Here is a 21,618-nt window from a genome sequence, read left to right on the forward strand (position 1 = left end):
GCAATGCGCGCGCGATGCCTGCGCGCGCAGGAAAATCAAAATCCACCGCGCAGTTAGGGTTGCGGCAAAACACCACCACATCTGTACATTTTCGCAAAAAAAACACTAGCAGGGGCAAGTTTAAGTTAAAGCCTAAAAGTTTGCCTACTATTATAATAGGATCTAGGCACAGGATGGGGGACGGATTCCAGGGGTTCTGTTTGACGGATTCCAGTCGTTCGCTGCTCGCTTAGCCGACGCGCTAAACGGAATAAGGAAGTTAGGGTTACGGAAAGCCAGCGATCCGTGGCTATATATCGGATAGAGTAAGACTGTAATAGGTGGCGCCATGGTCAAGTCCACCGATCTAGGCCAAAAAGAGGAGCAAAAAGGGGGTCGGATCCAGCGCGATGCCCAATTAAGACAAACAAGGCCTGACCCGCAGCAGTCGCAGGGAGATAGATTAAGGGAGATAGGCGCATCACCAATAGCAATCGCCGTCCGCCGCTCCAGTCTTCTCTATATAGCCAACATGCACATCGTTCTTTTCCATCATTCCCGTCAACACCTGCATAGGCGAGGTAGGGGCGCGGAAAGCATTGAACTTGAAGTCGTGCCATTCTTTCGCTGTCCAAATCGTTCCGGTGCCGTCGCGGAACAGAGTATCGTTACCTCTGCGCAGGAAGTAAGCAACGCTGTAACGATCTTCGTCCTGCTTCTCATGTATCGGAATAACGCGGTGCACTGCCGAAAGAAGCTGTCCCATGGAAGAGAAACGCAAGCTGTCGCCAACATTGATGACGGCGTGCTTGCTACGAGGCTCAACAAAACCCCAGGTCTCCTGATCCGGCGAGAGGGCCTGAAGGCCCCACTGTTCAGCAAGCAAAAAGGTGAGTGAGCCAATGTCGGTGTGCTTGTTGTGACCCACGCTGCTTCCCTTCAGCTCGTTGTGCTTCGGGTATCGCAACAGCGTAAGGTTGGTGAGTGACGGGATTGTGTCGTTGTGGAAGGCTTCAAAACGGTCGTCACCCGCGAGGCCCATCTCGTCAGAGAGCCTCTGTAGTATTATCATCGTAACTTCGTGCGCCTTGCGTGAGAAGCTGAAGAATAACTCCGTCTTAGCCAGCGCTGACGCTGTTGTGAGGTCGGTCGAGCCTTTGAGAAACTCCCGGCGCGATATCTTGAGGGTTTCGTATCCGTCGACAGTTTCTGGCCAGGGGCCTACCTGGGTTCCTTGAGGCTCGTATCCGTAGTTATCGCTCTGACGCGCGTCCTGCATCTTGACATCGAGCGGCTGTCCGAAATAGTCCTTCATTGAAGCAAGCATCTCCTCCCACTGCCGACACAGGATATCATCGCTACTCAAGTCAAGATAGAAGAAGCCACAGTTCCGGCAGGCGCCAATCAATTTCTTGCTCTCGGCAGCATCTCCGGATCGGAGGTGGTTGAGACGAATAGTCGGGAGAGTGAGCAGAGGCGATGCTTTGGCCTTGGCAGCCATGTCTGGAATTGGAGATAAAGATCGGGAGTGAAGGGCAAATCGGGTATTAGATGCTGATAGTACTCGTGATGAACATGATACTTGATCATGGTAGCTAATTCATAGACAACTTATGCGCGCCTGTGCAAAGTCTGCCATCAGGCCTCGGCGAGACTACTGTCCGCAATCGGACTACAAAGGTAATAGACAAATAAGATAGCCGCATTGAGGGCTTTCAGAATCGGCCAGTATTTTCGCCGCTCCGTGGGTTCTCAATTACATCTCGCGCGATGATGTGCATGCAAGGTCAGCCACAGGTGTCAGCCATCAGCCAAACATCCGCCCTCGAAAACCTCCGTCATCAAGAGACACTCTCCGAGGCGTTGATAGCTGAAGCAATCAGAAGTTTACCCCTAAAACTCGCGAAACATCACAGTGACGACAATACGCCTTCCCAGAATGCCCGCATTGGACGACAGTTTTGCTTCCGAGCCGCTTAAAGCCACAATTCTCGAGGTCGTCGATGACTGGGCTGCTAAAAGACCTTCCGGAATAGCTGCTGAGTTTGAGGGAGAGACTATCACGTACGCCGAGCTAAGGACCGCGTCGCTCCATGTCAGTAGGGCCCTGCTGTCCGCTGGAGTACATCCAGGGGACAGGGTGCCGCTTCTGACGGACATGTCGCTCGAGATGATCCCCGCCCTGGTGGGCATTCTAAGAGTCGGAGCTTGTTTTGCCCCCATGGATGTGGCCGCCTGGGGTCGCACACGTATCGAGCAGGCTTTGTCAGAGCTCTCCGCACCCACAGCTCTTGTCACGGGCCACTGTCCTGGGCTACAGCTGCCTATTATCACCGTGAACTTCCAAAAGCAATGGCTGCGTCAATCTCTGGAAGACACCGATGGACTGTTCGCTAGGCTAGGTGCAATCCGCAGCGGACTCCGCCCCGACCATCTCGCTTGGATCATCTTCACCTCTGGGACTACAGGCAAGCCAAAAGGTGTCATGGTCTGTCACAGAGGTATCCAGGCACTACTACCGGAGTTCCTAGACTACGACAACCTAGAGCCCGAGGTAGAAGCACGCGGGGTCCGGTGCTTGCTCGCCGCTTCCGTTGCGTTCGACGGGTGCCAGGCAACCGTCTGGGGCACTCTGAGAAGGGGCCGCACGCTGGTGATGGCTTCGCCATCAAACTTCCACGAAGTTGCTGGCACGTGTGAAGTGTTGACTCTGACACCATCAGTGCTGGCAGCACTTGACTCCGCGGGGCCTTACGACCGGGTGCGCATCATCTTTTTAGGCGCCGAAGCGCCTTCACGCGAAGTCTACCAGCACTGGATAAGCCCTCAGCGTAGGGTTATCAATACCTATGGGCCGTCCGAGACCACCTGTATCATCAGTGTGGGGGATCTTAGCCCCGAAGGAGAGCCTACTTTCGGCGAGCTGATGTCAAGCGTGAAGGTCGTACTTGTAGACGCCGATCTACAGGAGGTTGACGCCGGCGAAGTCATGATTTCCGGGCCGGGTCTGGCTGCCGGTTACCTGAACAACGACGAGTACACGGCAACAAAGTTTATCCAGTGGAAAGGGGAGCGTTTCTACAGAACTGGAGACCTTGCACGGAGACGCGAAGATGGGCAGCTTGTGTTCATGGGCCGAGTGGATTCGCTCGTCAAAAACCGCGGCTTCTTGATCAATCTGGAGGCGGAGGTCGAACCAGCGCTGCTAAGCTTTGATCCTGTCCGGGTGGCTGTAGCTTTTAAGGCGCAAAACGGACGACTCACGGGCTGCGTTCAACCTGCCAGTGTGGACGTAAATCAGCTACGCAAGTTTTTGCGAGGACACTGTGATCCCTTCATCATCCCCGACAACTTGGTCGCCCTGGACAGTTTTCCGCTGAACCATAATGGCAAAACAGATCGACATGAACTTATGTCCCAGCTCGAATGCAATGCCAACCAACAGGAGAAGGATAATCCAGACAATGATGGCCGCTACGAGAATGAATACGATGCCTTGCGCATAGGCTTTGCCCAGATTCTACACGTTCCATTCAAGCAGCTGAACAGGGACTCCTCATTTACGGCACTGGGAGGGCACTCACTGGCAGCCATTCGCCTTTCCAACTTTTTGAGGGAGCACGGGCACTCGCTCGTCGCGGCGCAGATGCTGCGGCTGGACTTGATCGGACGACTGGAGGAAGCGATACGCCAGAACAAAGCTCATCAAGAGAGCAGCAAAGACGATCTTGATGATGGGCCCGCACCAGCCACTGACGTGCAGAAGCTCTTGATCCGGCGCTCATTACAAAATCAAACAATCTGTGCGCTCATCGGCGTTGCCACATATATTGGAGATGCCCAAGCCATGCCAAGCGCGAGTGAGCTCCATGAGGCTATCGTCACTGCAGGCTCAGCACACCAAATCTTCCAGACGCGCTTCGATCTGTGCAATCTGACACTGCACGACCTCGGGCGACTGAACCTCGACTGGCGCGAAGTGAGCGTCCCCAGCGCCGCCGAATTCGAGGCCGCTTGTGCGGCGTGTGAGCAACAGGCTTGGGACGAGTTGAGAGAGACGACACGCGCGGACGTCGAGATTCCATACTGCCAGGTCACCTGTGTTTCTGTCCCCGGACGCAAGGGATTGGCTCTGGTGACACGAATGCATCATATCTTGACCGATGTCTTTTCGACTGCTCTGTTCTGGAAGGACGTAGAGTGCGCGTTGGCGGGCCAGGAAGTCCCACGAGGGCCACGGATACAAGACTTTGCGCGCTTCACGCGTGCATATAAACGAGACAATTTGGCCCGAGCACGCATCATGTTCGAGAAGATGCTCGAGAACCTGCCAGTGACGGCCGTGCTGCAGCCTCCCTGCCCGAGTGCACAGCACGCACAGAACACGCAGCTTGGTTTGGTCAATCTCGACTCGCCGGTCACTGTGACCAAGGCCGCGCTTGATCAGGCGGCGCGCAGCCATCGTGTCACGGCGACTACACTTGTCTACGCAGCTTGGTCCCTCTTCCTGAGCAGCATAACCACGTGGGACCGTGTGGGCTTTTCCGTTAGCCTCTCTGGGAGAACTGTGCCGTGGCCGGAGGCGCAATACGTGCTGGGGTCGCTGGTCAATAGGGGCATCTTCTATACTCATGTTGCACCAAAAGCCAAGGTGCACGAATGGCTCGCTGACGTGCACAAGACGACTTTGGATCTCATCGAGGTCGACGGCCTCACACATGGACTACCCGAATCGCTTATGGCAGACCCACGCACCAACACGACCAACGTATTGTGCTTTCTCGACGCGCCACAGCTCTCCCCTAATTGGAGCTACCGCGACCATCAAGGGCACAACTACCTCATTGACTGGTATTTATTTCCGGATGCCAACGGATCCATCAGAACTGTGTTTGAAGTCCAGGCTCAACGCGTTGATATGGACTGGGCGAAAGCTGTATCACACGTGCCTGGGCGGTTGTTGGACCGGCTTGTCCATTCCACGCCCGAGACACTGGTAGGCCATTTGCTGAGATAGTTGAATAGTAATATAATCATTCGTGGAAGTGCGAGAGCTTCCAACTGTCAAGATCAACCAGGCTTTACGTAATGATCTGATGAAGTATGTACCGCGTAACCTGGTGTAAGACAGATTTGTCTAGGGAGAAAGGAGGGAAGGAGGTTGCCTCACAGAGCGAAGAGGCAGAAGAGGCAAAAGATTAAGGTTATTATCTGGCAGTCCTATAGGATAGATTTTGTGCGCGAGGCTCTGAGAGGTCTGGCGTGATAGAGTGTGGAAATGAGGCCTGCGTGAATTAGCAAAACAGTAAGTAGTTTGCAAAAGGAAGAGAATTGATTGAAGGGTGGAAGAAGCTCGGAGAGCTCATAATACACTCAAGGGGCCCAGCCTCCACTAATACCCTTTCACCGCAGTCGTTCACAGCCCGAGTCGCCCCAATTGGATCTTAACCCCTCAGCCTGCGCTTTTCTCTTCTGCCTCTAGACAAATCTGTCTCACACAGGTTATGCAGCATCACTTATCATCCTTCGCTGCCCTAACCAGATCCCCGAATCTAGTTCCAACCTCTTCAGCTAGCTCGACAGGGTTTCCTATCTCCACAATCTCGCCTGCATCCATGACCACCACTCTGTCGAAATCCATGATCATGTCTAGCCGATGGCTCACAGCTATCACAGTATATCCCCTATATTCGCTCCTTATGATCTCCTGCATCACGCGTTCCGTATCGGCGTCCACACTCGAGCTGACTTCATCCAGTAACAGTATCCCTCCGTATACTTGCTGCCGCGCTCGGACACGTTGTCTAAGCAATGCGCGTCCGACTGATATTAGTTGCCGCTGCCCGGCACTCAGAGTCCCCGCGCTCATGCCAGAATCCAAACCACCGCGCTCTACGACAAAATCCCACAAGCCGACCGTTGCCAGTACGTCTTCGCATTCCGCCGCCGTTGAAACACCTGATGGATCCACATTTGTCCGGAACGTGCACCCATCGGGTAAGAAGACGGCTTCCTGTGGTACGGCAATGATGCGCTGACGTAGCGCGAGCCTATTGAGGCGACGGAGCGGCGTGTCATCAATTGTCGCGTTGTCTGCGGTCTCCGGGAGAGGGTTGATGAGCTTGAGAAGAAGAGCGATGAGGCTGGATTTGCCGCTTCCGGTACGTCCGCAGATAGCCACTCTCTCACCTGAAGCAATAGTGAGGTGGATGTCCCGAAGGGCGAGTCTAGGCGAACTCTCGCCTTCGCCCTGCTCTTCATAGCTTGCTGAGACACCTTTCAATGCTACGACGCCACTACGAGGCCATTGTTCCGAGGGAACGATGTCCTCCTCGTCTGTGTCTTCATGTATGACGTTTTCGCCAAAAGCTTTGAGTCGAGCTATTGCCCCTAAAGACGTCTCCAGTTTAGTCCAGTAGATGACAATGCCTGAGAGATTTTCCCCAAGTGTCAGGAGGCTGTAAAGAGAAGCGCCGGCGAAACCAGACTTGGAGTGAAGGCGGACGGCAAGTGTCGTCAATATGACTGCCATTATCATAACTACAACGTTGAGCACTAAATTCAACCACTCTTGTATAATGAGCAGCATATAAGCAGGTCGTTGGCTGGATCCGATTAGGCGAAGATTCTTTTGAACATCGTCGGGTAGGAACCCGAAGGCTCGGAGGGTCGTGACGCCTTTGACCGTGTCTAGAAAGTGCGTGTACAGGGGACTCTTGGCCTCAAGGTCGAGCAGCCGTATCTGTCTGGATGTGCGCAGATAGAATCTTTGCACGACATATAGCATCGCACCGAGGAATGGATAGCTTATCGCGAGGTATGCTGACGAAGTAAGCATGACAGCCATCTGTCCGACCGCTTGAGCGAGCGTCACCAGCGTAAAGAGGGTTGCTTCCGGCAGCTCGGTATCGATGAGGTTCAGATCTTGCGAAAATAAATTTGTGACGATACCAGTATCCGTCTTGGTGAAGAAGGCAAGTGGTGCCCGGATAAGGGTATCCAAGGCCTCGCGGTGTATGTTGGCGCCAGCTCTCTTCACCGACGTGATGAATATGGCGATGCCCAGGAGCAGCAGTGCTATAGCGGCGCAGGCCTGAAGCAAACCATAGATGCCGATGTAGTAGAAGTCCGAGTGCTCTCGGTAAGCCGACTTCATTCCGTCAGTCCAGAATGTAAGCCAGACGGTTGGGAAGTTGGTAAGAGTTCCCCAGAGCGAATCGAACAAGGCGCAGCACACTGCCAGAGACAAACCCATGCTTTTGATGTAATGTTTGTATACCATTCGATCTCCGACTTGCCGCGCGCCGTCTGTGATCGGCGCCGGCGATGCCTTGCCTGTTATTCCCGTCGGAGGAAGATGCGGTCGTGGGTCCAGCTGCGGCTCCGTGGATGTTGCGGGTGTTGACTTTTGTGATGAAGCGTATTGATGAAACCCTTGACTATGCCTTAGCTGGTCGAAGCTACCTTGTGCGACAATGGTTCCGTCTCCGAGTACGATGATGTGATGGGCAGAGGGCAAGTGCCGCACGCTATGGGTGCACAACACAACGGTGGTTCCCCGTCTTCGCAACAGTCCCTGTGGTCCAAAAACTTGGTCAAAGACGTGCTCCTCGGTTTCGGCATCCAGGCCGCTAAACACATCGTCTAGCACGAGCAGATCGGCCTGTAGGTATAAAGCTCGGGCAAGCGAAACGCGTTGCTTCTGGCCACCGGACAGTGTGATTCCGTCAGACCCGACATTGGTGCCGTCCCCTTGGGGAAGCATGGTAAAATCATAGCTGAGAGCAGTCGCTCTGATGACTTCGGCGTATCTCGCTGGATCGAAAGCTGAAAAGGCAACGATGTTGTCTCTCACCGAACCGTTGAAAAGGAATGCGGTCTGGTCGCAGTAGCCAACATGGCTATGATGGGTCCTCACCATCACAAATCCCTCGCTAAAGGGCATCTCACCCAACAGCGCTCTGCAGAGGGTTGACTTTCCCGAGCCAACAGGCCCCACAACTAAGGTGAGTGAATGTCGAGCCACTGAGAAGTTCACATTCCGCAAGACGAATTTGTCCGCTTCCCAGCCGAACTTGGCGTCCTTGACGGCCAGCTCTACCTCAGGCAGATCTTCCGCGTCAACAAGAACCTGTCGAACATCTTGGCGCGTCTCGCACTCCAAGAAGGCCTGAATGCGGCTGAGACAGGCGAAGCCGGAAACGATCTCAGGGACGGCCTGGAAGATTTGCGACAGCGGGACTGTCATCAGCGTCAAGAAAGAAAGACTGGTAAACACGCTTGAAGTATCGAGTGTTCGCTGTGCGAAAGCAAAAACTAGGGGTGGGGCCATTAACAGCGGGATAAAACCGAATAGCGCAGCAGTGATCCAAATGCGGCGGTATCGGGCTCCGGCTGCAAGCTCGTCGATACGGAACTTTTGTACAAAGTCGCCCACGGTAGCAGAAAGCCCTGATATCTTCAAATTCTTCATACTGGCAATGACGGTGGCCGTCAGACCGACACGCGTCTGCACGCCGGCCATCCATGCTCTCTGCGAATCCCCAGTGAAGTTGATCAAAACACCGAGGCAGGCGAAGCAGACCACTACCAGACCGATTGCCGCGACAAATACAACGCCTAAACGCTGGTATAGCATCCATGCAGCTAGCGCTACCTGGACCAAACACGCCCACAGCTCGTGCAGAGTCCTGAAGCCCATCCGAATGCGCTCCACGTCCGTGCTCATTAGAGTCAGCGCGGCGCCGCCATCCGCTGCTCCGACGCGCACTTTCGTAGCCTTGATGAAGACTTCGGGGACCAATATCGATCGTACCATGATGCGTAGGCGGTGGTGGAAGTACCAAGTGAAGGCCAAGGAAGTAGCGATGCCCGAGTATATCAGAAAGCTGGCACCGATCAGGCCATATCCTATATTCGGGTCATGTGTAGGCTCTGCGAGATAGTCCAACAAGGTCTCGATAAAGAAAGGTTGCGAGAACGTGAAGCCCAGGAGCGCCAGGCGCGGGAAAACAGGAAGCAGTAGAGGAACCTTCAGGGTGCTCACAAGGACTTTGGCGAGGCCAAACCTATCGCCCTTGAGTTTGGTATAATTCATTTTTCGAGAGAACTTGGCGTGCAGGGCTTCGGCGTCAAGGGAGCTATCGAGCGGAAAGAGTGTGTCGATGGTCAGAATAGTTCGGTAACCCGCAAGAAATAACTTATTCAGCCAGAAGAAAACGCCGAGAGAGAAGATGCCGCTGGTCTCCTCTGGACTGTGTTCTTTTTCGTCGTTGGTCCAGTGCACCCAGCTGGATTTTTGTCGGGCTTCCAACACCAGAATGACCGCCTTCAGAGCCACAGCAGCGCAGAAGGTGCGGCTGTAGACGCGCTCCAAGGGGGAGGCCGAAGATGAGAACAGTGTTCTCGCCTGTGCCGCATCCAGGAGTAGAGTTAAACACAGATAGGCGGTTAGCAGCGTCGATGGCCGCGGGTTCCTGCTGTGCTCAACCGCACTCAGTGCCATCATGGGGAGTACTGCTACCAGTCTAAGAACGACGGCCGCAATGAATATGCTAGACGCATGCACGTGTCTGCTCGCTACTAGAATGACAAGGGCGAGCTCCAGGCAGAGATACACGGATAATGCACCCTGCACGATTGATGAGCATGCCGATTGAGTATAAAGAGCCGTACATACCAATTTGATATACTGGAATTTTGGTGCGTGCACGACTTTCGGCTTGCGTGCCTGAGAAAGTGTGCGCCATAACGACGCGACGATGAAAATGGTCGTAGGCACGATAGAGAAGAACAACTGCTCAAACTGGAGGTTGAAGTCGAACCGCGTCCCGTTTAGCGGTAGCAAGACGTTTCTCTCCGTGTTAAACGGCATGGTGGGCGACGACGTTGCGAAGAACGCACGAAAGAGGAGCGGCGAGGTAAGTCTACAGATAACAGTGAGGCATCCAGCGGGCAAACATCGCTCCGACCCCTGGCAGATAAAGTGGTGTCAGCCAGCCAAGACATGCCTGATAGGGAATTGCTTGCGAGTTCAATCTATCACAACAGAATCATCTGTTTTACATAGTAATTTAAAAAAAATTGTCCAGGTTTGAGTCTGATCGAGCTTATGAGCGAGAACTTAAGATTCATGAGTTGTATTAGAAGCCCTGTAACGTTACAATTGATTACTCTCTCAGTATGGTTGAGGTTCGCCCCCCTCACAGACCACATTACGAACACTGTAGCCCTTCATCTAATACCTTGATACAAGTCTTTGAGAGTTGATGGTATATCTCCAGCAGGTGTCTCCTGCTCTTCCGCGAGAAAAGCAACACATAACCAATCCACCCCACACCTCTGTTGGTAGACACAATCGTGCCTGGCTCTGCATACATCTCGGCCCGACTTACATACGGCTCCACCTCAGGCAGTGCTTGATAAACTCTCTCCCACAAGTCGTCAGGAACACGAATGTTGTCGCGATGGATGGGAACCATGCATTGCGCAGACCAGTACTGAGCACCGCCGCCATCCCCAGGACTACCACTAGGGAAAGCATAAGGCTGCGACAGAGCCGCAAAGCGCTCGCCATCGTCAATGCCGCGCAGAAAATGTAGGGCACCTTGGTCAACGCCGTAGGCGAACAACGTCGCCCACGTACCACCCGTGCCAGGCGGACGGACGTTCATTTCGATGAGGAACACATCCGCCTTGACGCGAGGGTTGGCTGTGATGCCGGGATCCGGATCCAAGTCTATTATCCCATCATTACGAGTGTCTTGGTACTTCATGGACGAATTCCGCATGCGGGCTTCAAGATGGAAGACGCCAGAGCGAAAGCCCAGCTTCAGGATGCTGCGGTGCAGAGAGGAGCGAATGACATCGACCTCGACTTGGGGCAGTCGAGTATTTGATACCTGTACCGTCTCGCGGAAGGGGTCGGTAACCGTGGCACCAAGCGCATCAGCCGCGCACGGAAAGTTGTCTGTCACCTCGAGGAACTGGATCTTGCCGTCCCAGAGCATGAAGTTGGCGTCGATCTCGGGGCCTTCAACATACGTCTCGAGCATGACGAGGGGAATGGCGGGATTGAAAAAACCGTCTCTGAAGGCCATGCGTACAGCCTCTCGCATACTGCTTTCATTCGTCGCCTTCTTCACGCTCTCAGATGTCCCGCCGCGACATGGCTTCACGACCAAGGGGTACCGCAGGCTGCGAAGCGTCTCCGCCATGCAAGAATCATTCAGCTGCTCCGCGCTACGAATGGTCACTGCCTGGATGTTGGGCTGGCTGACAAGCTTGCGCATCTCGTGCTTGAGGTGCGCCTGCCGCAACGCCAGGGACGATTCTGTGGGTAACCCAAGGAGCTCTGCAGCTTCGGCCGTCTGTATAACGTACGCATCCCAGAAGGTCACGATGCCGTCAAGGCGCTTGTCTTTCAGGGCCGCCACCAGTCGCTGTGGCAGATCAGCCAAGCGATTGATATCCATGTCCATGGGGACAAACTCTTCTCGAAGATCCTGATAAGAACTGTTTTCGAGCCAGTGCCCTGGATGATCCACGACCACGAGCGAAATGCCGAGGGCGCGGGCCGCGGCGAAGTAGCCCTGGGCGTTGTACATTTGGCGCTTTCGATCTGGGAACGGGCGTCCGGAGACCACTGCTACGCGGCGAGCGGCGGGCTTTGTAGGCAGCAGCCAGTTGAATGACAGTCGTGCTGCGAGATCATCTAGCATCGTTTCATTCGGTGCCTGCCTTAGGAGAAGAGCGCCGGGAGAGCTTGGCAGCAGCGCCAGCAGTCGCTTCATGGCATCAGTGCCGGTAGGCAGAGACGCAAGGTGCTTCTCCCATCCTGCGAAGGCGATGACACGCTCGACAAACCGCGATTGTCCCGCCCGGAGATGTAGGAAGTCGCTCCTGCACACAAAGCCGTCGCGGTCACGTGGGACCAGTATCACTGTGGTCGCTAACTCTGTCGATTGTGCTAGCTCGGATCCCTGCATCTTATCCCGGATGCCGCGGAACAGCGTGCCGAGGGGAGTTCCAGTAGCATCGTCAAAGGGACCGTCTTGATCTGTGTGAAGGATTCGGAGGCGCAGGTCCAGAGTGTCGAAATATTGCCCATCTCCGTGATATCTCCAGCGACAGCTGATCCTTGTGGGAACGTGTTCGCGTTCGCGAGGTGTGATAAGGAAGATTTCGGAAATGAAGTCTTCTGTCCTCATTACTGCAGTCTTTGTTCCAAATATTTTCGGTACTTTCTGTACTTACCGTTCGTTGAGTCCCCTTTAGGTATATGATGCGTGACGTTTCATGCTGTCTGACCTCGCATATGGCATGGGTTACCTATCCTGGTTAGTCTATGTGGCTGACCGTGCATGTTGACCTTGACCATCAGCGTCTACACAAAGTCCGGCGCTGGGAAAATCACCTGTAACAATTTCCAGCACGCCAAGCTCTTTCCTAATCTTCTTTGCTCGTCTTCCAATACGCACCTATGAGCCCCCTCATCCTTCGGCGCTTACGGGACAAATTTTGGCCCGAGCCTCTGCCCCCTGACAAGTCATTCGAAGGCAAGACAGTTCTCGTCACCGGCGCCACTAGCGGTCTTGGTCTAGCTGCAGCGCTGCATTTCGCAACACTCGGTGCAAATGTCATCGTCACATCAAAGAGTTTGACGCGCGGTAATGCTGCTAGAGACGCTGTGGAAAAGCGCGCAAACATTGTCGGCCAAGGCAAAATACACGTCCTGGAACTCGATATGAACCGATACTCTTCGTGCCTGGCCTTGGTCGATCATTTGAAAGCGTCCCCGGCAACGCGCGGTGGACTCGATGTTGCTGTCTTGAACGCCGGTATTATCAATGCAGAATATGTACAAAGTCCGGAAGGATGGTTAGTCGAAGTCCAAAAAATGACTCTACATGGTTTGCTCACTTATCTGTCACGATAGGGAACAAACGATCCAGGTCAACACTCTGAGCACGACGCTCCTGGGGCTGCTTCTGCTGCGGTGGATGAAAGAGCATCGCCCTGATGCGTCCAGAAAACCCCATCTGGTCTTTGTAACCTCCCGTGATCATATCGATCCCGACATCCATGATTGGCCCCGATGGGCCGCTGACGACGGTATATTGCGACATTGCAGTGACCAAAAAAACTGGCCCTCCCACCAAATAGAGCCAAACTATGCCATTAGCAAGCTACTGGTGACATATGCCGTCGAAGAAATTTGCAACATGGCAATGGGAGCAGATGGTAGGTAAGAAATGATATTTTTTTGGGCCGACAGACGAGAATCCTGTGCTGATCATAAAGCAGCATGGACGTTATTGTCAACCCTGTCTGCCCAGGACTCGTTTTTACCAGCATTGGACGTGCTATCGCGGAAAGGTCTATATTCATGCGATTCGCAGTGCCCATCTATTGCTCGATTCTAGGCAAGTCAGCGGACTATGGTGCAAGATTCTATGTTACAGCGGCATGCACGTCAACAACTGATCATGTAAGTTGCCCTACGTTGCGCGAATGGTGTATTCCCCTTCTTCGCAGAAGCTGAGATCCGTCCCCAAGGGTAAATACATCCAATCCCTTTTTGGGGAAGACGAATACCGCATCGCTGCATTCTCCAACTTGAAGAGCGGCAATGCACTCAAGGTGAAAGCATTGGTCTGGAACGAGATTATCACTGAATTGAAGAGGGCGGTTCCGACTTTGTAACAGCTCGGAGACTACAAAGTCTCTCTGCAATGCACAGCGCGTTACTCTGGCACATGTACCAGACACGAGAAAACAATTGCTTCCCGGATTCAGATCTGAACGTTGACATCCGGATTCGCGATCACTAAAGATAGGACGCGAAGGCGCGCTTTTCTTATGCTCGGGGGAAGAGGGAGCAAGCACCCTACCCGCAGGGACTCTTTTAGTTAGTCCATCCATTTCAATGGCAATCTCAAGTCTGCTCTCACAACAATGGCGGATTGGACCTGAGTCCGTGTAGATGTAGTCATATTAGTGGTAGCTGGACAATAATTTTATCGACACTGCTTCTCTTCAGAGCGTGGCTTTTGACCAAAACTCTGAGTGTGAGGCCATAGCAACGAACACAAGGATTCGCATGGAAGATGTTTCGCACGACAACATATGTACTGCAATTTAGAGATATGAAGGCTCGTCAGATACTATCATTGGAATAAATTCAAGCCGCATTAAAAGGCGTTACCAATACCCTAGGCGTCGTACTTTGCAATGAGATCATCGACGATACGCTTGCCCATCGCCCCGAGCGTCTCTAAGCCCAACATTTCCAGAGTGCTAATGTCGAACCCAAACATCAGCTTCCACCAGCCCCGCATCTCAACCACTACCAAAGAGTCCAAGCCAAGATCAGTCACATTCGAGGACATGTCGAAATCAGCATCTTCGGTGAGGACCAGACTGCACAGCTTCTTTCCAACCTCAAGTGCAAGCAGCTCTACGCTCTCGGTGGATTTCAATCGGCTTGGATCCTTCTTGACGGCTGCGAGGAAAGCGTTCAACGAATCGGGTGCAGAGCTGGTGACCTTGGTGCTTCCACTACCCATGTTGTGGTAAACGGCGAGGCGGACGTCTCGCTTCAGCCTAGAGCTAATTCCTGGGCTGCTCAAAGGGACCGTTGGCGCGAGGCCGAGTAAGAAAGTGTCGCCGGTTTTTGTGTCTTGCTTGCGCCGGCTGCGCGTGGCTGGAGACATGAAGGCGAGAGGCAGAGCTTCGAGGAGTTCGGTTTCCCGAACAACTCTCCAGCCGGTACCCTGCATCTTCTTGAGGAGGTCTCGGTTGTCGGACAGGTAGCCTACATCCTCCATAGCTCCAAGATCGATGGCCGTGCAGGGAAGGTTCAGGCTGGCGCGATACTGCGCAAATGCGTCCAGGAATGTGTTGGCGCTGGCGTAGTTAGCCTGTCCGACCTGGCCAACTATGCCTGATAACGAGCTGAACAAAAGGAAGAAGTCCAACTCGCACCCGCTCGCTATCGTGGCATTGTGGAGATTCCAGGTACCTTGGACCTTGGGCTGCGTGACTGCGTTCCAGTCCTCGATGCTCATCCCGTCAAACATCTGGTCGCGGAGAATCATGGACATCTGGACTATTCCCCGCAGTGGTGCGACCGTCCCGTCAACAGCACCGGCAACGTCATTGGGATTGGTCACGTCTCCGCGCACAAGCTGGACATTGCATCCCATGCTCTCAAGCTCGACGCGTAGGTCAGAATCGTGTGTGCCACTGCCTGCACTCCGAGATAAGAAGGTGAAGTTTCGCGCTCCCTGCTGTGCCATCCACACCGACATGGAGCGACCTAGCCCACCGAGACCACCAACGAGGAGATACGACCCCGTTCCATCGAGCCCAGCGCCTATCTTCTCGGTAGTATCAATATCCTCGAGCAAGCGCTTTCCTGCGGAGTCGCGGATCTCGAGTACGATTTTGCCAATGTGTTTGCCTTGCTGCATGTACCGGAATGCGTCAAGCACTCTGGACGCTGCGAACACTTGATCTACGCGAATCGGCTTGAGGCGAGCTTGAGAAAAACAGTCCATGGTGAACTTGAGCAGCTGGCTGAGAAGCTCAGGTCGTTCTTGTATCATCATAACAATGTCGAAGCAGCAATAATTTCGGTTCGCCAGGAAAGGGCCCATGTCAAGTCGTCCATTCCCCAAAAGGTCGCGCTTCCCGATCTCCACCATGGTACCCCATTTTGCAACGCACTTCCAAGATGCGTGGAGCAGCTCTCCAGCAAGCGAGTTGAGCACCACGTCAACGCCCCTTCCACCAGTCTCGCGGAGTACGTCCTCGACAAAGGAAGAGTCTCTTGAGTTGAATATGCGGTTTCTTGGAATCCCAAACGTGTCCATCAAGTACCGTGCCTTCCTCTCGCTGCCTGCGGTGGTGAATATCTCAATGCCAAGCATGCGGGCTACCTGCATGGCAGCAAGCCCAACCCCACCCGCACCGCTGTGAATCAAGACTGACTGGCCCTTGGAGAGTCTTCCAATATCGCGAAGACCGTAAATGGCAGTGACAAAGACGAGGGGAATGCAGGCACCCTCGACAAAACTGATATGATCTGGCAGCTTCTCGAGGTAAATTTCTGGGATTACCCTCGCCGTGGAGAGCAACTTGCCAGCTAGAGTCACGACACGATCGCCGACGGCGAATCTAGTTGCATTCGGTCCTACCCGGCGGACGACTCCGGAAGCCTCGTAACCAAACACGGGGTGGCGCCCGGGGATAATTTGCATGCCCACCAAGACGTCTCTGAAGTTTAGCCCAGTGGCATAGATCTCGACCTCAACCTCCCCATCCTCTGGAGGAGCAGGAGATGTGACTGACCAGGTCAGCGAGTTGAGAAGGCCAAGATGCTGCTGGGTCACAACAGCCTCGTTCGATTCCTGCGGCACAGACAGTTCCGCTTTAACAGGGAAGGGGAAGATACGGTTGACGAGCGTCTGGCCCTTGTAGATTGCGTATTCAAGATCAGGTCCTAGAACACCATCGTCTCCTCTCGCTTGAAACTTGCTTAGCACGTCAGCTACCGCACTTGCACCTGTCGGAGATGCCACCTTGTCTATCTCCAAAACTGCAAAGTCAATGGCCATTTCGGAACGGAGCGTTCTCGCTAAACCAACAACTTGGGCGAACCTCGGGTCGGTGCAGCCAACACTGGAGTGTCGCGTCACCCACAACAGGCCGTCATTCCCAAGCCCGCGAAGCATTAGTTGGAACTGGGTAAGCCTAATTGCGTCGATTTCCTCGAAGAACGGTTCCTCCTCCTCGAGAAGTGCAATAATGTCCTGGCCCTGTGGCAGTGTTTGACCCAGCGAACGTTGGTCAATCCCACAGCCCCGAGCCTTGAGCTCGCTCGTAAGGAGATTCGACGAAGATACATTGCCATCGATCACTAGGAGCGTCATTCTCTTGATTGGCGCCTTGGGGGCCTGTGGACGTGCAACTAAAACATTATTCGTCCAGTGTTCCGAGCTTGGCTCCACATGGTCGACGTCAGAAAAGCCGGCGGCTGTGAGTTCCTTCTGCCATTCTTCTGCGCTGATGAAAGGGTCGGCGATACGGTTCAGATTCCCTGCGTGAGACCACCAGCCTAGCATTGTGCCCAAGACGAATTTGGCCCACAACAGTCCCGGTCGAGGTTCCTGTAAAAGCAACCTACCGTTGGGTCGCAGCAATTGACGAACGTTCTTCAAGCTTGCTTGAATATCGTCGCAGTCGCTGATCACATTTTTGACAATGATGAGGTCAAATTGTTGATCGCTAAAGCCCTGCTCCGCGAGGTTTCCATTCACATCCAAGACAGAGAATTCCGTGTTGGGGACGGATTTCAGCTCTTCTCTGATCGCGTTAGACTTGCTAGAGGACGCAAAAACAAGCCGCGAGTACAGAGGTTGTCCATCGGAACGCGTAAAGCAACTGACAAGCCTTGACGTCACATCTCTAAGCCCCGCACCTATATTGAGGACTCTGACGTTCGGCTTGGTGTGGGCGATGCAGCGAAGGTAATTACTGTCGTAATGTTCTTGTAGGAACTCCATCAAACTGTCATTGTCGGGTACGACCTCTCCTTTCAACACAGATTCAATGGAGTTAGAGGTGGCGGCAATAGTTGATGCCACGCATGCGGCGGGGGTAGCCTGAAGGTTCCGAACCAGAGCTTCAATTTCCCGTGCCAGTGTAGCTGTGTCCGACCCTCCAAGATTCGACGGCGTATGCTGAAGGAGCCACTCTTTGTACTCAGCTAAGTGTGGCACTTGTACGCTGACGCTTTCAGCAGCCCTACTCGCCAGAGAAATGGCCAGTCGCGCGAGGTTATCCAGGAGTGGAATGCATTCTTCATGGCTGAGGGGATCATTTATGAGCACGTTGTTGGTCTGGAAATCAATATGAGGAATCCATTCGCTCCGAGCGGCGATAGAGGTTGCGCCCTGGTCGCTCGCCACACTCTCGTCGAAAAAGTGTCCATGTGATCTGGAGATATTCAAGACCCTTTTTTGGCCTGCAATTACCCAGCCGTCCCCGACAAAGCCTTCTTCGGAAGGCTCGGCTGTGGTGAAGATGTGGAGCTCATCCTGGGCGCAGCGGAAAACTGTCATACGCTCGATCTTCGCCGCTACCAGTCGCCGGTAGTCCCGGCTGATGCCGTTAAAGACTGAACAGCTCGTTAATTGAAAGTACGTGTCGAGGACGACAGGATGCAAATGGTAGAAGCCCTCATCTCCCCATTGATTGTTTCGCATTTTGGCTGTACCTGTCATGGACGTCGTTGCTGTCCTGATCTCTTCCAAGGTGTTGAAGGAGGGGCCATAATCAAGGCCGTCCCGTCGTTTTGCTTCATACAACTTGTCGCTGTCGACTTTCCTCGGTAGCTCCGGTAATACCTCGCGGTATGCCAACTGACTGTCGAATGTTTCGCCTCGAACATTGCCCGTAGTGTGCTTCGTCCATATATGCCCATTGTACGAAGATATGGTAAATTCCCACCATGCGCTGGTCAGAGTGTCGGTCAAGCGTTCACTACGCAAACAGGTGATGACTTCTGTAGGGAACTCGGCATCGATCACCAAAGCGTTGTGCACTATGAGATTTCGAACACTCACTCCGTCGTCGACGCCACTCATTTGGCGCCCAGCCTCGGCAGCAATAGAGACAAATCCAGCAAGTGGGAAGACAATAGATCCAGAGAGCTTATGATGGGCAATCCAGGGCGTTGTTTTGGGAGAGAGGAGATTCCGCCACATAGGCTCTAAGTCCGTGCTCGCGGGTACCTTTGAGCCTAACAACGGGTGGTGGACGTGTTTCCTGTCTAACCATTCCTTTGAAACACGAGATTTGTACAAGAAATCTTGAGAGTGATCCCACGGATAACGTGGCAAGCCAGCAACGAGTGAAGCAGGGGTGGTGAGAAGAGCTCTGAAGTTCAGGGAAATATGTAGCGTGTAGAGCTTCCCGATGACCTGCAGGAAGTTCTCTGCGCTATTCTGTCGGCGTACCAGAGATGCTACGTACGCAGCATTGCTCGAAGCAGCCGTCAGGATCTGTCGCACTGGGCCGGCGAGGGCTGAATGCGGGCCGAGCTCGACAAAGACCGGGTCCTTCACGGCTGAGGACTTCAGGATGGCTTGCACAGCAGCTTTGAAGAGAACTGGACGCTCAAGATTGTATTGCCAGTACTTGGGACCCAACTGGTTGCTTTTGTTGTCTCCAAGCAGTTCACCTGTCACACTGGAGAAGAATGGGATAGTCGGGGGCCTGCTCACAACTTTGGCGTCGACTAGTGCTTGATGATACATCTCTCCGATGGCCAGCATGTGATGTGAGTGGTAGGCCTTCTCTACCTTGAGCACGGTAGCTAGCACGTCCGGTTGAGCTTGTTTGATGCTGGCTACAACGTCGGTTAGCTTGTCGACATCGCCCGAAAGCGTCACACTACTTGGTGAGTTGTCGCAGGCCGTGATGACGCCGGGAACGAGATACTGCTGGGTTTCTTCCCAGCCAAGTCCCACGGCAGCCATTGCGCCGCGTTCTGTCTTTCCCTTGGTGGCGGTTCCACGGTGGAAGGCCACCGCAATGGCTTCTTCAGCACTGAGAGCCCCTGCGGCATACGCAGCTCCAATTTCGCCACTTGAATGGCCAACCACCGCCCGAGGTTTGACGCCCACAGCAGCCAGCGCATCGATGAGGGCCAGCTGGAGCGCTGTGCAGAGCGGCTGCGAGAACTCGGCCTCGTTCACGCGGCTGTGACGTGCAGGCTTGAGCAGTTCGTCTTTCAGCGACCATTCGGCGCCCAGCCGCTTCAGACTGACGTCCAACGAGTCGATGGTGCTGGCGAAGGTGGGGTTGGCGCGAACCAAGTCCCGCCCCATCTGCGGCCATGCGGCGCCCTGGCCGGTGAAGACCAGGACGACGTTGGACTTCAAGGCGGCGCCCTTCTTCGAGGACGTGGACATGGAAACACCCTGCTCAAACTTGGTGGTGCTGGCAACTGCAAAGGAGCGAAAGGGAAGATGCTCGCGGCCGTTGGCAAGCGTGTAGGCGATGTCTGCAACAGAATGCGTCGGTGTCTCGAGCAGGGCCTGGTAGTCGCGGCACACATTCTTGAGCGCCCCAGCTGTATTGGCGGAGAACAGCAACAGCTGAGGCTCGTCCTGGGGTGGCGCTTTGGGCGAGGGAGACAGGAAGCGTGCGGGGGACTCGAGGATGGCATGGGCGTTGCTGCCGCCGATGCCGAACGAGTTGACGCTGACACGCTCGTCGCGGCCCTGTGGCCATGGCGTTGGCTCAGTGGGGATATGCAACTGTGCGCGTTCAAAGGGGATGCGTGGGTTGAGGGGAGCGTACTTGATGTTCGGCGGGATGACACCATGTTCCAGGGCCAGCGTGGCTTTGAGTATCGCCGTCAACCCAGATGCCGCCTCCCCATGGCCCAGGTTCGGCTTCAGGGTGCCGACGTGGACGCCGACATGGCCAAATACTTCGGCAATGGCGGCGCACTCGATAGGGTCGCCTGTCGCAGTGCCCGTCGCATGGCACTCGAAGAGCCCCGTCTTGCCCACGTCGGGGAGGCCTGCCAGCGCGTAGGTGCGCCGGATGAGAGTCGCCTGTGCCGCGGCGCTGGGCATGGAGGCGGGCAGCGTGCGCCCGTCCGAGTTTGCGGCACAGCCCACGATGACAGAGCGGACGGGGTTGCCATCGCGGAGCGCTGCAGACAGGGACTTGACATAGACGGCCACGACGCCCTCGCCGCGCGCATAGCCGTTCGCATCGGCCGAGAGGCTGCGCGAGGAGCCGTCCGGGCTGAGCACGCCCTGGCCCGCCATGGCACCGAACAGCGTGGGCGCCAGAATCAGGTTGCTGCCGCCCACGACGGCGCCCTCGCAGTCGCCCCGGGCAATGGCGGCGCAGGCTTGGTTGAGGGCAATCATCGAGGACGAGCACGCGGTGCGGATGGTCATGTTGGGCCCTTGCAAGTCCAGCTCGTGGCCCACGCGCGCCGAGGCCATGTAGTCCTGGCTGCCACTGAGGCTGTAGATGCTGGACATGAGGAGCTCGTCGCGTCGCAGAATGTCGTGCCAGTCCTCGCCAAACGACCCGATGTAGACGCCTGTGTTGGTGCCGGCCCAGCCCGTTGTGCCCGCATCGTGCAGCGCCTCGCGCACCACCTCGAGCAGCAGCCGCTGCTGCGGGTCCAGACGCTCGAGCTCGGCGCGGCCCAACGCCGTGAAGGACGTATCGAGGCCCGCCAGGTCGACCGACTCGTCGAGGAAGTAGCCGTATTCGACGTCCACGGTGCCCGGCCGCTTGGCCGCCGAGTAGTGGCCCGCGATGTTGTAGCGGCTCTGCGGCACGCGGCAGCGTCCGTCGCCTCCGGCAATCAACAGGTCCCACAGCGCTGCGGGGGAGCTGACCCCTCCAGGGAGCCGGCAGGCCATGCCGCAGATGGCAACGGGCTCGAAGACAGGCTCGGCTTTGGTGGCGTGGCCGTTGGAGCCATTATCCTTGTGGGTGTCATGGTCATGGAGAGCGGTGCCGTGAACATGGGTGCCATTGAGATTGGCATTGCCGGTGAGAAACGGAGTCATGGTTGTGTGTCGTGAAGGCTAACTTTGG

At 54.9% G+C, this 21,618-nt stretch overlaps 6 protein-coding genes across 6 annotated transcripts; 2 read left to right on the forward strand and 4 right to left on the reverse strand.

The window, feature by feature from the left end:
• Positions 1 to 177: 177 nt before the first annotated feature.
• On the reverse strand, positions 178 to 1,637 carry BDR25DRAFT_385340 (Clavaminate synthase-like protein). Its single transcript, XM_033697928.1, has one exon. The coding sequence runs from the start codon at positions 1,478 to 1,480 to the stop codon at positions 461 to 463; it is 1,020 nt and encodes a 339-aa protein (XP_033539748.1). The 5' UTR covers positions 1,481 to 1,637; the 3' UTR covers positions 178 to 460.
• Positions 1,638 to 1,879: 242 nt separating this feature from the next.
• Positions 1,880 to 4,996, forward strand: BDR25DRAFT_298839 (putative nonribosomal peptide synthase; the record flags this gene model as incomplete). The annotated part of the gene is made up of 2 exons (XM_033689103.1): positions 1,880 to 2,740; positions 2,792 to 4,996. Exons 1-2 carry the CDS (start codon positions 1,919 to 1,921, stop codon positions 4,994 to 4,996), a joined length of 3,027 nt encoding a protein of 1,008 aa, XP_033539749.1. The 5' UTR covers positions 1,880 to 1,918.
• A 350-nt stretch (positions 4,997 to 5,346) lies between these two features.
• On the reverse strand, positions 5,347 to 9,861 carry BDR25DRAFT_273919 (putative ABC multidrug transporter). Its single transcript, XM_033687381.1, has 2 exons — positions 9,659 to 9,861; positions 5,347 to 9,610 (listed from the first exon to the last, which is right to left on the reverse strand). The coding sequence occupies exons 1-2, from the start codon at positions 9,851 to 9,853 to the stop codon at positions 5,492 to 5,494; spliced, it is 4,314 nt and encodes a 1,437-aa protein (XP_033539750.1). The 5' UTR covers positions 9,854 to 9,861; the 3' UTR covers positions 5,347 to 5,491.
• A 262-nt stretch (positions 9,862 to 10,123) lies between these two features.
• On the reverse strand, positions 10,124 to 12,273 carry BDR25DRAFT_308066 (uncharacterized protein). The gene has a single exon (XM_033690958.1). It carries the CDS (start codon positions 12,186 to 12,188, stop codon positions 10,194 to 10,196), a length of 1,995 nt encoding a protein of 664 aa, XP_033539751.1. The 5' UTR covers positions 12,189 to 12,273; the 3' UTR covers positions 10,124 to 10,193.
• A 128-nt stretch (positions 12,274 to 12,401) lies between these two features.
• On the forward strand, positions 12,402 to 14,027 carry BDR25DRAFT_273927 (NAD(P)-binding protein). The gene is made up of 4 exons (XM_033687382.1): positions 12,402 to 12,858; positions 12,917 to 13,225; positions 13,285 to 13,468; positions 13,537 to 14,027. Exons 1-4 carry the CDS (start codon positions 12,461 to 12,463, stop codon positions 13,681 to 13,683), a joined length of 1,038 nt encoding a protein of 345 aa, XP_033539752.1. The 5' UTR covers positions 12,402 to 12,460; the 3' UTR covers positions 13,684 to 14,027.
• Positions 14,028 to 14,192: 165 nt separating this feature from the next.
• On the reverse strand, positions 14,193 to 21,590 carry BDR25DRAFT_298851 (uncharacterized protein; the record flags this gene model as incomplete). Its single annotated transcript, XM_033689104.1, has 1 exon — positions 14,193 to 21,590. One exon carries the CDS (start codon positions 21,588 to 21,590, stop codon positions 14,193 to 14,195), a length of 7,398 nt encoding a protein of 2,465 aa, XP_033539753.1.
• Between the last annotated feature and the right edge of the window lie 28 nt (positions 21,591 to 21,618).

The sequence above is a fragment of the Lindgomyces ingoldianus genome (genome assembly GCF_010093535.1).
Source record: "Lindgomyces ingoldianus strain ATCC 200398 unplaced genomic scaffold BDR25scaffold_67, whole genome shotgun sequence".
NCBI lineage: Eukaryota > Fungi > Ascomycota > Dothideomycetes > Pleosporales > Lindgomycetaceae > Lindgomyces > Lindgomyces ingoldianus.

Excerpts from the sequence above, each read along its gene's own strand:
- BDR25DRAFT_385340 (XM_033697928.1), bottom strand. The coding sequence starts at position 1,480 with ATGGCTGCCAAGGCCAAAGCATCGCCTCTGCTCACTCTCCCGACTATT.
- BDR25DRAFT_273919 (XM_033687381.1), bottom strand. The coding sequence starts at position 9,853 with ATGCCGTTTAACACGGAGAGAAACGTCTTGCTACCGCTAAACGGGACG. Across the intron at positions 9,611-9,658 it reads AATTCCAGTATATCAAATTG|GGTGCATTATCCGTGTATCT; the intron begins GTATGTACGGCT and ends TCAATCGTGCAG.
- BDR25DRAFT_308066 (XM_033690958.1), bottom strand. The coding sequence starts at position 12,188 with ATGAGGACAGAAGACTTCATTTCCGAAATCTTCCTTATCACACCTCGC.
- BDR25DRAFT_273927 (XM_033687382.1), top strand. The coding sequence starts at position 12,461 with ATGAGCCCCCTCATCCTTCGGCGCTTACGGGACAAATTTTGGCCCGAG. Across the intron at positions 13,226-13,284 it reads GCAATGGGAGCAGATGGTAG|CATGGACGTTATTGTCAACC; the intron begins GTAAGAAATGAT and ends ATCATAAAGCAG. Across the intron at positions 13,469-13,536 it reads GCACGTCAACAACTGATCAT|GGTAAATACATCCAATCCCT; the intron begins GTAAGTTGCCCT and ends TCCGTCCCCAAG.